This window comes from Terrapene carolina, unplaced genomic scaffold (genome assembly GCF_002925995.2).
Source record: "Terrapene carolina triunguis isolate 2854851 unplaced genomic scaffold, T_m_triunguis-2.0 Scaffold23474, whole genome shotgun sequence".
Lineage (NCBI taxonomy): Eukaryota > Metazoa > Chordata > Testudines > Emydidae > Terrapene > Terrapene triunguis.
In genome coordinates, this window is record NW_020687825.1 from 13,106 (window position 1) to 26,672 (window position 13,567).

Sequence of the window (13,567 nt, forward strand, 5' to 3'; positions counted from 1 at the left end):
CAAGCAGGCCTGCGGCAAAGCAGGGGACACAGACTTGGATATCGATGAGATAATGACAGAGGAGGGAACCCCTGTGCCCTCCACTACTGTCCCCTCCACCAACCCCATCTCCCACCATCCTGAGCCAGCCAATCTCCCACCCTGGGGCTGGAACGAAGCTGTCGCCCCCTAGAAAGGAAAGGCCCCATGTCCTACTCCCCACCCCCATCAGCCTACCAATCCCCTGCCCTGAGGCTAGATCGAAGTGGCACCCACTAGAAAAGAAAGAGAAAGAGAAGAGAAATCACAGATGGTTTTGTGGAGATGTGAGGAGTCTACAATTTTTGTTTGTTTTTCCTGTCTTTCAGTTTCAGAGCTAGAGCAAATTACAGTCCAGGTTTTTAAGGGGCATTGCTATAGTGTAGGGTCACATGCCAAATCTGTCCCAATGACGCAAGAAGGGATCTGGTTAGTTTAGCAGCCAATCCCTTTAACCACACAACTCCTTTGAAGGAAAAGAAAGATCATAATATGAGAAGGGGAGATCAAATCAAAGAATTGGCAACAAAAGTTTATCTGGAATGAAATAAAAATGGAGACAGGAAGTATTTTGTATAATCAGATTTCATTCAAATTTTAGAACATTGTTTTCTCCAGTTCTATGGGAGAATGAGACTTCATGATTGATATTTTTGTGCAGCACAAGGGACATAAACCCACAGGTGGTTTCTCTAATGTAGTGATTAGCATCTTGGTCTAACATCTGACAGGTCCCTGGTTTGAAACAAAGCAGAGATGATACATTTTCCTTATTTTTTTCAATTGCTCTTGTTTTAAATGTAGTCTAATATTTATTTTCCCCCCAGCTCATTAAGATAAAAAATCATATTCACAGATGGGAAGTGTCACGACTATCCTAAATGGATGGACAATACATTAGTCCATCTTGCTCTGCTTATGCTTTTATAGTGGCCGGTTGCAAGCTGAGTGATCCTGATAGGTGACTGTAGATAATGTTTCCGGGTCGTATTCCCACAGTGACATTCTCAGATGACCAACATCCCCCATCTTTGGAAGGAATAAACTGCTAACATTTGGACCTGAACTTGGAAACCTGGCCTTTAATAACAGGAAGCTCAAGTTAGGAATACATTTTTATAATTGGTATAAGATTCAATAATCCTTCAACCTAGTGTCACAATAACTGAAATTGCTTTATCCTTATAGTTTGCCTAGCATAGAAATAAATATGTCTTTAAATATAAAGGAGTCAAGTTAAATCACTTTTCAGAGTCAATCGTTATTTATTTATTTAGCATTTGTGTGTTCGCCGAGCCAAGCAATAACATTCTCAGTGGCCAAGTGGAGCTCTCGGAGCCCACTGCTGAATTTGGTTAGTGGGCATTCCTCAACAACGTGTATCGTTGTTTGATCTGCGCCGCAGCTGCAGCTTGGATTGTCTTGAAGACCCCAACAGTGCTGGTTGGCTGCACATAAGCCTTGTCCAGTCTGGAATTGATTAGAAGGACCCAGTGATGACATGGCAGGTTGAAGCTGAGCAGGCGAGCAGTAGGGTTTGTGATGAGGAACTGATTGGTGGTTGGTGTTAAGCACTGCTCTTCCCACCACAGGGACTCTGTCACTTCCTGGCATGGCAGCCTCGACCACAGTGGGTGTTGTGATGAAAGACGTGTGGCAGGTGGGTTAAAAAGATTGTTGAACAAGGGCAAGCTTGGGTTGGCACATACTTTCCCAAGCACCTTGCCAGCTGCAATCTCCCTCCTGAGGTATGGGGGGGGGGGGGCGACGTGGCTCAGAACTGGAAGCCATGGAAGATGAGTTGGTTGGAGAGTTCCTGTGATGATGCGCATTGTTGAGTTGAGTTCCATATCAACAAGTTTGGTGTATTAAAGATGTGTGTTGTTTTTCATTTCTTAGGTTCTGATGCAATGTGTGGCCATTTGGTTTCACTCTTTTCTTTTAAAATGTTAGTGATTTCCACAGAAACGTTACTTCTTTGGGAGAGACTAACATTCATTTAATCTTCCCCCTCACCCCTCCAAAAACAGAGAAAGATTGAAATATTCAAATCTCAGTAGAGCCAATATTTTTTCAGATTTCCCTCCATGAAGTAGCATGGAGAAGTCCATCCTGCTGTGTTAATGCCCCTTAGCATGCAGTAAATATGTTTTAAAAATAACAAGATCTTACCAATTTCAGACCAGTCTTTCCCATATGCTGATAACTGAGCTGAGGGCTGATTTAGAAGCCATCGTTTCTGGGCATGTTATAAAGGGACCTGGGTTTGGATGGGTTTTTACCACCCTGCCCCCTCTCATGGCCGTCAAAAGGTGTATGACTTGGCTGGTTCCTGGGGGATGAGGGTGCTGGATAGGGCAAAGATGTCCCTGTCATGGAGACAACAGTCACCTCCCACCAACATCCCTGCGCCAGCTCCAAGGGCAGCCATCTGAGATATGCAGTCCATTGATCTGTGCACGGAAAATTGTATTTCTGTGTAAAATCCAGGAGGGACATGAAATGACCACCTGGTGGCACCATAACCTAAGGAATGAGGGTGAAGGACTCAGAACAGCACCCAGGCTGAGAACTGATTTCACTCCTGTCTCCTGGAATGAACCATTGATAATAATGACTCTCCCCAGGCACGCAGGGAGCAAAAGGAGCAGCCAGGGGCTAAGAAGATGAATTACACAGGTGGCCCAGTAAAGCGTCTGTGACTGGCCTGGAGGGTGACAGAATTTGAAAAAAGAAATTAATTTATAAAACCTCAAGAGTGTTCTGGGCTAATTTGAGAAGGGGAAAAGTGGCAAAATACTGAGAACTGATTCCCTCTGTCCAGTTTGAACCATAGCCCTTTAGCATTAAAAAGGGTTTTTTCAGATCAATGTTTTCCTATCGTAATATGTGCTGTAGTCCCTGGGTAGCACAGCTGGTAGCACATGAGACTTTTACTCTCAGGCCTGTTGGTTTGAGGGCTCCCCCACACTTCCATTGGGATATTCCTTAATTTTTTTAAGCAGATACAAACTCCCACTAAGGGATGGAACTGGAAACTTTTTTATTCCACATAGCAGAGAGCTGTTTCCTACCTATTTTGCTGGGGATTATTTGTGGGAAAGATGGAGAAATCCCCTTTTTGCCTTGGAGAAAAAAGAAAGCACTGCCCTCTCTGAGAGTGATGTACCACCCTGGGCTCTGTCAGTAATGCTGAAAGTTGTGCCACTCCGTGCACGTGTTCCCGCCTCTCTCCAGAATTGTGGCATCAGAAGCAGGAATTTGCTTTACTTTTGTACATTAAATAAACTGCATCTGTATTTCTAAAAGGAAAATAGTGTTTTCTGTAAAAAACACCATTTTTTAATAAAAAGGAGTGACATGAAATAGCTACATGACGGCACCAGAACACCAGGAATGGGAAACAACAAGCTGCTAGTCTGTACATTGATTATGAAAAGGGATGGACTCACTCTCCTCTGTTCATAGAGAGATTCATTTATTTCTCCAGTAGGGAAACTTAAATTTAAACACATTTCTAGGGCAGATGAAAGGGAATTTGGGAGTATTTCAGGGGGCATCGTGCCTGGCCCAGCACTGCTAGTAAAAGGGCTGATGCGATGAATGGGTGCATGATGCTATGGCAGACTGTATGTATCATCTACTGATGGAGGAGTGATTTCAATCCCAGCTTGACACAGGGTGAACAGGTGTCTGCTTCGCTCTTGTTTTAAAGATCTGAGCACTTCAAGCAATGTGGGGATATAGCTCAGTGGCAGAGTGCCTGTTTTGTCTGTAAGAAGCTGCTGGGTTCCAATCCCTGCCCTCTTCTGAAAATGCTTGTTTTGATTCCTGTCATTGGGGGCTGATTGTTTCTTTACATCCTGAGATCAGGGCACAAATGTCCCACACCTCTCTGCTGCACAGGAGCTGGCCTTCCATTCATGTGGGAATGTTCCCTTCTTCCTTCAAGACAGTGCTTTGTGCTCATGCCTAGCGGTGACTCAGCATTTTATGAAATAGACCTAAATGTCCCTCTACATAAACATTGCTCTGTTGAGCTTTAGCCCAGAGCTAGGGCCACCTCCCCCGGGTCTCAAGTTAGTGAATCTCAGGGAGGGTCAGACACATTCAGATGTTGGGCTTTTCCACACACCCCACTCTGCTGACAGCCCTGCAACCTGAGCTGAAGCTGCCGGCTATTCCAGCTCACTCTGCTACTTCAGTTGGGAGAACATAACCGGCCAAAAGGTCAGGGTTTTCTTCCTTACTGAGGCAAAAATAAAGTGACAGTAAATTTTTATGGCTGATCAAAGAAGGTTCAGTGATTTTTTTTAATTTTGTTTCTAAAAAATCACTGTTTCCTCTAAATAACAGCATCAAGAGACATAAACATCCCTGTTTCAGAAACTATGTCCCAGTCTCTACACTCCAGCCTGTCGCTGGTAACATCCCCCACACCGGGGAAACTGGCCAGAGTTTTGCCCTCTTTAGTACAGTTTTAGTCACACACACATTGCCCCAAAGATAAATCTCACAGCACAAACCAGCAAAGACCTCGTCACAGCAGAGTCTGGGAGTAACCCGGCCCTGGACCTGTGTTTGCTAAAGTGTCTGACATGCAAAAATCAGTGATCTTGGGAGATGTGGCAAGACGGAAAGTGGTGCTCCCAAACCATTGTCAGATGTCATCTTTTGGCTGATAGGCTGGTAAGCAGCAGTGTGGCTAGCTCAGTTGGTAGAATAGGCACCTTAAGGGTGCTGGTTTTGAGCACCACATGGGGGGAATTGTGTTTCAGTTTAATCTCTCTGTGTAACAGCTTCTTCCCACTATTAATCAGAAACAAAACACAAAGAACATAACAGAATTTAAAGTATTTTCCTTCTGGACAATTAGCTAAAAAGTGACCATGGGGCAGTTTGAGTCAATTCGAGAAATAGGGGGGGGGAGGAATCCTGCCTCTGTGGGACAGAAGCAGAGACACCAACATTTGCTTCTGCATTGTATCATTCTGAGACACTAGAATGATCCCGGCTAGATCAAACTAGGGGTTTACTGCTGCTGATGGGGATTGGGGACCAATCCTACAGAGGCGTGTCTAGACACACGAGACTTCCCCTTCCTGCCAGGAACATCCTGTTATCATTCCATTTCTCCGGCCTCTCTCTGCTCTTTCACTTTCACATTCCCCTCGCCAGTGCTGGCTGCAGGGGGGAGGAGCACATTCAGCTGCTGATTACAATCTGTCCGGACAGACAGTTTCTGCCACAGCAACAGAACTGGGTGCCCTCCATTGCAAAAGCTCCTTGTGGATTGGCTCTGATTCTCCGGAGGCCCTAGGGGACTTTTCACCCTGGAGCAGAGCCTGGCACATCCCTGTGGTTAGGTAGGTGGAGGAACTCGGAGACTGAGTGTGGCACTGTGGGTGCAGGGCCCAGTCCCCAGATGCTAGTTCCTGCTCTGTCCTTGCTCCTCTCTGGGTGAGACCAACCCCTGGTCTGGAGAGCCAGAGAGCGTTGGGGCAGTGAGTTGGGGCAGTGAGTTGGGACTCTGCCCCCTCTGTGCCCCATGGCATCTGAAGTAGCACCAAATGATTCAGAGGGGCTGCTGCCAGCACTCCAGGGGAAGACTGGGGCAGTGTCTGAGCTGGGAGTCTTACTGCTAGTTAAACCACTGCAACTCCAGGCCTTATTTGGCTTGTGTATATTACCACGTTTCATCATGGCGAAACCCAGCTGGGAGCACACTTTCCTCTCAGACTGAGCCCAGGCGGTCATGATGGGTGGTTGTTCCCAAGCCGTGGGCGTGATGGTGCAATCTTCTTTATGGTACATGATCATGTGCTATTTATTCCACAGGACCCCCTGCCTCATCCGGCACACAAAGAAGATGAAGTTCAGGCTGTTCGTACAACCCAGCATTTCCTAACCCTGAGTACTCAACTTTGGAACCTAAATAAAGTTCTTTTCATGTGTTTTTTGTAAGTATTATTATTTGTATTGAAGTAGCACTATGAGGAGCCCCAGTCATGGACCAGGACCATGTTGTGCTAGGGGCTGTGTAAACACTAAACAAAAGAAGAATAAAGAGGAAGTGAAAATGGTCAAGACCACAAGGCCTTTTGCCTGACCTCTGTGGCTAAATGTAAGGTTCAGTGCCTGGTTTTCCTAAAGGGGCCAAATCGTCACCTCTTGCAGGAATACCCGTCAGGGAAGGCAAATGGTTCAGGAGCGTCCTCCCAGTGCTCCCTATAAGACTTACTAATAAATTCAGCGGGTGACCTACCACCTTGTCAGGACCCCCGGCAAGCAGCCCAACATCCCCCTGAGATCTCACATGCTCATCACTGTGATGAGACACAAAACAAAATTGATGGATTGGCTCTGGGGGAGGGACCCAAATGCACCCCACTCTGCAAGAGGTTCAGGGAGGGGCCTGTCATGCTGAGTGGGGCCAGGGAGCTTGGGTTATGTGGGGGAATGGGCCAGGGTGGTCAGAGAGGGGCCTGTCTGTTCTGAGCAAGAGCAGGGACCTGGGGTTATGGGTCGGCTCTCATTCTTCCATCACACAGAAAAATCCATGTTGGATCCTTTGCTGCAGGCTGCCTGGAGAACCGGATGTTCCTACAGGCCCTACAAGTGAGCGACAGGGTTTGTTCCTGAGTTGGAATTGCAGTCGTTCCAAGGACAGACAATGGCTGCTGAGCTGGGTGCAAGTGCAGCTTTGGGTTTCCAGCTCCAGGCACCACTACAGCAGGGAATGCAGCCCCCAGTGAAAATGGAAGAGCAGAACCCAGTCAGCCCCAAGCCAGGGGAGAGAGCGGAAGGGGCAGAAAAAGCCCTTTGTGTCATCCAGGCTGGTACCATTGGGGGGCTACTGAGATGGGCAGCACCACGATGGGTCAAGCAGGAGCCACAGAAAGAGCCAGCCACCCTCCGTGGGGATGACACCCACATAGAGACGCGGCGTCGGCGTTTCAGGCAGTTCCACTACCAGGAGGCCAAGGGGCCCCAGGAGGCTTACAGCCACCTCCAGGAGCTCTGCCATGGCTGGCTGGAGCCGCAGAGCCGCACCAAGGAGCAGATCCTGGAGCTGCTGATCCTGGAGCAGTTACTAACCATACTGCCAGAGGAAATGCAGAGCTGGGTCTGGGAACGTGGCCCTGAAACCTGTGCCCAGGCGGTGGCCCTGGCAGAGGGGTTCCAGCTGAGGCAGCCAGAGTTTGAGGGGCCAGGGCTACAGGTGAGAGCATTTAACCCTGATTATTCCACTGAGAGGATGGGGGGTGGGAGACAGACTATGCTACATCTGTGTATGGACCATGACCATGGGGCTCACTTCTGTGGTCCCTGTTCCCCCTGTGTTGCCGGCCCAGCCCCATGGGAGCTGCTAAGCATGCAGTAGCAGAGCCAGGACTATTGGCCACTCATCCCCATTAGCCCCTGCAGCACTTCTTGTCAACCCATGGGTTTGTGGGTGGATCTGTGCTTCCCTCCCCTGTCACTGTGTCCTTGGGGGACATTCCCTGGTGTCTCCCCTCTCAGACCCCACTCTCCACAGCAGGCCCCAGGCCCTGGCTCTCTCATTACATGTTTGATTCATACCCAGGTCATGGTGCGTGTAAAGGTTGAGGAAGTGGCCTCAGAAGAAAAGGCGTCCCCTGGGGCACTATGGGAATCTGCTGGCTCCAGACTAGAGCAGCCACAGCCCCATCCCGGGTGTGCATCCCAGGACGGGGGATGGAATGAAGCTTCAGGATCCCTGTACAAGCTGCCTCATATCCCCAAAGAGGAGCACCAGCCCCTCCAGGAAATAGGTAATAAGTTGGGTACAGGGCATGGTGGGCTATGGGTCACTGATGGGGAGGCAGAAAGGGGAAGGCCCAGGGCAGAGCATGTTTGAGGAATGGGGTTGCTGGCTCGCTCAGGGGAGAGCAATGGCTCCTTGCAGCCCTCCCCATTCCCCTCAACAAGCTCCCTGGATGCCGCTCTCCAATCTCCCTCTATTTTAGAGACTGTCTGCAGCCCCATGTCTGGGGCCATCTGAACCCCCCAATCCCATGCTGAGGGCTCTGTGTGCCCCCCTAGATTCTTCTTCCCCTCATGCCATGGGATCTGTGCCTCCTGCATCTTCCTTCCTTTTCTCTCGGAGACCCCCATTCCCTTTATTTATTTATGGTCTGGGAAAGAAGTCATTCAGGGTGTCAGCATTTTGAACTGTACTGGGAGGATGGGCAGAGCTGAGGGGGCTGCTCTGCAGAATACTGGTGGGGGAGGGGGAGGGGTTTATGCTGAGCAGAGTGTTAGTGACTGTAGGTTCTTCCAACTATTAACAGTTACAGGGGTGGCTTGAAGCTCTGCCAACCAGATGCCAGGGGCTCTGTGTGTCTCCCATTTCCTCCTGAGGGCTAATAGGAGCAGGGAATGGTGAGACTGATGCTGGTATACAGCGGCCAGATCTGATGTTCACATTGGAAAAAGAATGTAGACAAATTGGAGAGAGTGTAGAGAAGAGCCACAAAAGTTATTCAAAAAGCCACAAGTACTCCTCGTTCTTTTTGCTGATACAGACTAACACGGCTACCACTCTGAAAAGTTATTCAAAATGCCTGACCGTGAGAGCTCTGTGTTTAACATATAGAGGGAGTCCTTGGACTTACGATGTCCAACTTTTGTCGGACGCTACTTATGCCGCTTTTCAATTGACTGCCCCATTTCGCCCCTACAACACTTGTTTCGCCCTTACGTTGCATAAAGTTCTCTTGAAATCACTTCCTGGTTGCTGTTATACAGTACTGGTGCGGAGCTGGAAGGGGTCACTTCTGATTGGCTTTGAGGCAGCAGGGTAGCTTGTGGCTTGGCAGGGTTGCCGCTTGTTTTTGATTGGCTCCTGGCCCCAGGCTCAGTCAATCACTGGTGATTGGCTGAGGCTCAGCATGTGTGCCGATCTCCCTGGCTTTCTGAGCCTGCGTTGCGAGTATTCTGGGTCAAAGCATATGTGAATTTATATGTTTATTTTAATGCTGTTTACAAAATACAGCGTACAGTAAATACATTGATGTTGCAACATTAGTCATCTATAATTCATTTAGTACAAACATCTGGGTTATTGTGGTGAAAATAGTGTATCAAGCCTTGGTTCAGAAACCAATCCCCCCTTTATACCATTGATTCCTATGGGAAAAAACGGTTTCGACTTGCAATGCAATTTTGAGGAACGAATTGTGTCGTAAGTCCGAGGACTCCCTGTATAAAAGAAGATTGAGAGGTGACTTGATTAAAGTGTGCAAGTACCTTCTTGGGAAGAAAATACTGGGTTCTAAAGGGCTCTTTAATGTAGCAGAGAATGGCAGAACAAGAGCCAATGGCTGGAAGGTGAACCCTGGCAAATTCTAATTAGAAATAAGGCACAAATTCTTAACAGTGAGGATGATTAACCATTGGAACAAACTCCCAATGGAAGAGATGGAGTCTCCCTCTCTCGATGTCTTCAAATCCAGAGGGACCCCTTTCTGGAAGATGCTTTAGTCAAACACAAGTTATTGTGTTGAGAATGGGGTAACTGGGTGAAATGTAATGGCCAGGAGGTCAGACTAGATGTATCCTGTGAGAGGGGTGGGCCTGGTGCCACCAGACGTGTCAGGCCCCTCGCAGGGCTAGTGGGGAGTTAATTAACTCATGTGCACGTTGGGGAGGATGGGGGAAACTCAGAGAGGGCAGCTGCTTTCCCAGAAGGTGTTCTCTCTGGTAGGGCATCTGGTTTGTTGAGGGAGAGGCAGGATGAGAGGGGTAGGGGTAGGGAGGGAGGGTGAGCTTGTGGCAGCTTTGCTGGGGGGCAGGTGTCTCTGGAAGGTTCGGTGGGGGTGGGGTGTCAGATATTTCCTGGGCCATTTCCTGCATCCCTGGCTCAGTGTCACCACCCCAGCTGGTGTCATCCCATCAGGGTGCATGTTACTCATGCTCCCTCCCATTCTCAACGACCCTTCTTCTCACCTGAGGAGACTGAGACAGAACCAGCCCCCCCGGGGGAGGGTTTGGGGGACCTAAACCTTGATCCCCAGCCCTTTTGATGGGGTGAGCAGGTGAGGAGCCCTTTGTGGTTCCCCTGCCCCAAACTCCTTCTCCTGCTCAGGGAATTAATCCCACCTTCTTCTCTCATTCCAGCCGATGGCAAGGCCAGTGGTGACGACAAAGGCGAAACGTGTCACTCAGGAGAGCAACCAAAACACAAGACAAAGAATGGGCAGCATCGCCCTGGGGAACACAACCCGGCAGAACAAGCTCATAAGCGCACCAAGAGTGGGAAGGGCATCAGTGTCGGCTCTGCCCTTATTACACCACAAAGAGTCCACACGAGCAAGAAACGCTGGACCTGTGATGAGTGTGGGAAAAGACTTGGCGACAGCTCGGCTCTCACAAAACACCGGAGGATGCACGCCGGCCAGAAACCTTTTGTCTGCACTGCCTGTGGTAGGAGCTTCAGCCAGAGCTCGGTCCTCATGACGCACCAGAGAACTCACACCGGGGAGAGACCTTACATCTGCACCGAGTGTGGGCGACGCTTCAGCGACAGCTCCAACCTCACTCGGCACCAGAGAACCCATGTGGGCCAGAGACCCTATATCTGCACCGTCTGCGGGAGACGCTTCAGCCAGAGCTCACATCTCACGAGACATCAGAGGACCCACACGTCTCATAACCATGAGCACAGCTGCACAGCAGGTCCTGAGCAGCCACTGCCCCAGAGCAGCCCCATGGCAGGGGGTCTTGTGGCCTAGCATGTGTCAGGTATCTGGGCCTCTGCCCTGGTCTCACAGATATAGAATGGGAAAGGGTTGGGGAGAAGTTTAGGGAGCACTTTCCTGGGGTGACTGAATGCTGCGAGGAGGGATTGTGATGGGTGATCACAGTGAAAAGCAGATATGGTCTTGCAAACTAAGAGGTTGGGGCGAGGGTAAGCTGGGAATCAGGACTCCTGGGTTCTGTTCCCAGCTCCCGGAGAAGTGTGACATCTAGAGTTGGAACAGGACTTCTCAGTTGGGAGATCCTGAGGTCCGTTTTTGAGGCTACAGATATGTTTTCTCCCCATGCCCACACCCTCTATTTGTAAAAGGCTTTTGGCTCCCTGGGTGGAAACACTGTTAAGTAGTGAAAAGTAAACAGGGGCTCAAGGACAGGGATGCATTTGCAGCCAATAGGTGGCTTGATACAGAGGTGATGACTCAAGATGGGAGGAGAAGTGCCTGAGATCAACAGAGAATTGAAGTCCATTTCTAATTGAGCACCCCATGGGTTTGGGGACCCAGCAGGGCAGAAGGGTTCAACGCCCCACAGCTCTCTCCGTCTCACCCGCAGGTGCTGAGCAGCTAGATCTAAAGGAACATCCCTGGGCTGTAAATATAGACTTCCAGGCCCTGAACTCCTCTATGTCTTGCACTTGGCCCTGCAGGCTCCTTTCTGCTTGTTTGGGCTTTAGGGGTAGCAGTATCGTGTGTTTTCCTTTTGCCTGGCTGCTGGGAACCTGCCTTGGAACCCTGAATTCCCTGTAAACAAGGCCCCAAATCAGGGGTTCATTCTATTCCAGACCCTCCCTTTGCAGGTGTTTGTGCTTCAGCTGCTGGGAGGGAGCAGCCAGAGCAGTGAAAATGCAAATGCTGCTTTAACTGTAGTAGGAGCTCCCTTGTCTCTTCTAAAGCTTCTTCCCCAGCTCCCAGCCTGGAGCTCCCCACAGCTTTACATTGCATCTGCCCCATTTCTATCCTCACTTGGGACTCTGCTACCCTGCAGTTCCCAGGCCATATCTACACTACAGTGGCACAGTAACATAGTAGACACTTCCTACATCGACAGAATAGGTTTTTCCATCAATATTTATCCACCTCTCCGAGTGGCAGTAGCTAGTGCGATGGAAGAATTGATCTAACACTGGAGGTTAGATTAATCTAACTACATCACACAAGGCACAGTTTTTTTCACGGCCTTTAGTGATGTATCTAGGTCAATCAAATTTTTTAGGTGTAGATCAGATCTTAGGGTACATCTACACTTACCGGAGGGTCCGGCGGCAGGCAATCGATGTTCTGGGATCGACTTATCGCGTCTAGTGAAGATGCGATAAAATCGATTCCTGATCGCTCTGCCGTTGACTCCGGAAATCCACCGCGGCAAGAGGCGGCAGCGGAGTCGACGGCTGCGCGGCAGCGGTCGACTTTCCCCCGTCCTCACAGCCAGGTAAGTCGACCTAAAATACGCAACTTCAGCTACGGTATTCACGTAGCTGAAGTTGCGTATCTTAGGTCGACCCCCGCTGTAGACCCAGCCTAAGTCACGAGGACCCATTACATCTTGGCTTTGTCCTGGTAACTGCTAAACGCTGCACTGTAGCCTAGTCCTAACCGTATCCATGTAACAGGGTTACAATCTCGGCCCAGCCAAGGTCACAAGGACATGGCTCTTCTCCGCACTGGAACATTGACCCATGCTGTAACCAGGTTCTTATGAAAGTGTTGATGGGTCTGGGATATGTGCATAGTGAGAGGGAAATGCTGAGATTGCTAGTTGTGCTGCCTTGGGGAAATGAGACTCTGAAGCTCTGAGAGCAAAGGGCCAATGTGTCATACTCTCCACACAGGGCCAGAGCAAAGATCCTGATGTGCTGCAGCCCACAGTCCCCATAGGGAAGCTGCACTGGACAACAACAAATCATGTGGGGGAAAGAAACGAAAAGCCAAGGCAGAGCCAGGGACACAGCAACTGGCTATGGGATGGAGGCAGCTGGAGCCAACGAGCCTGGGGCCAACAAGGGTCATAAGAATGGCCAAACTGGGTCAGACCAGAGGTTCATCTCCCCCAGTATCTTGTCTTCCAACAGTGGCTAATGCCAGGTGCTTCAGAGGGAATGAACAGACAGATAATCATCAAGTGATCATTTCCTGTAGCCCTTTCCCAGCTTCTGGCAAACAGGCTACAGACACCATCCCTGCCCATCCTGGCCAACAGTCATTGATGGACCTGTCCTTCATGAATTTATAAAGTTATTTTTTGAACCCTGTTATAGTCTCGGCTTTCACAACACCCTCTGGCAAAGAGTTTCACAAGTCGACTGTGCGCTGTGTGAAGAAATACTGACTTTTTGTTTGTTTGAAACCTGCTGCGTATGAATTTAATTTGGTGATCCCTAGTTCTTGTGTTATAAGAAGGAGTAAATAACACATTCTTATTTACTTTCTCCACACCAGTCATGATTTTATAGACTTCTATCATATCCCCCCCGCCCCCTTAGTCATCTCTTTTCTAGGGTGAAAAGTCCCAGTCTTATTAACTTCTCCTCCTATGAAAGCTGTTTCATACCCCTAAATGTTATGTTGACCTTTTCTGTACTTCTTCCAATTCCAATATATCTTTTGGAGATGGGACTACCACAGAGAGAGAGCCATCATGAAGAATCCCCTAGCTACCACCTGAGCTGGAACAAGAGCTGTACCAGGGGAAAGAATTGTGCCCAGGCCTGGAAGGTGTCCAGTCTGAGGAAAAAACTTACTGAAGCATTTCTGAGGGTGAAATTATCTGT

The 13,567-nt window shown here is 49.1% G+C and overlaps 2 protein-coding genes across 2 annotated transcripts in view; both read left to right on the forward strand.

The window, feature by feature from the left end:
• LOC113408745 (leucine-rich repeat-containing protein 3-like) overlaps positions 1-359 on the forward strand; it is a 1,653-nt gene extending 1,294 nt beyond the window's left edge. Inside the window, exon 3 of the mRNA XM_026662144.1 lies at positions 348-359. Coding sequence (XP_026517929.1) covers positions 348-359 — 12 coding nt within the window. The remainder of the gene's footprint in view (positions 1-347) is intronic.
• Positions 360-5,216: 4,857 nt separating this feature from the next.
• On the forward strand, positions 5,217-12,055 carry LOC112104995 (zinc finger protein 397-like). The gene is made up of 5 exons (XM_024197623.2): positions 5,217-5,384; positions 5,857-5,978; positions 6,599-7,240; positions 7,607-7,814; positions 10,162-12,055. The coding sequence occupies exons 3-5, from the start codon at positions 6,692-6,694 to the stop codon at positions 10,773-10,775; spliced, it is 1,371 nt and encodes a 456-aa protein (XP_024053391.1). The 5' UTR covers positions 5,217-5,384; positions 5,857-5,978; positions 6,599-6,691; the 3' UTR covers positions 10,776-12,055.
• The last annotated feature ends 1,512 nt before the right edge of the window (positions 12,056-13,567 follow it).

Coding starts and splice junctions, on each gene's coding strand:
- LOC112104995 (XM_024197623.2), top strand. CDS start 6,692: ATGGCTGCTGAGCTGGGTGCAAGTGCAGCTTTGGGTTTCCAGCTCCAG. Junction 7,241..7,606: donor TTGAGGGGCCAGGGCTACAG/GTGAGAGCATTT, acceptor ATTCATACCCAG/GTCATGGTGCGTGTAAAGGT. Junction 7,815..10,161: donor CCAGCCCCTCCAGGAAATAG/GTAATAAGTTGG, acceptor CTCTCATTCCAG/CCGATGGCAAGGCCAGTGGT.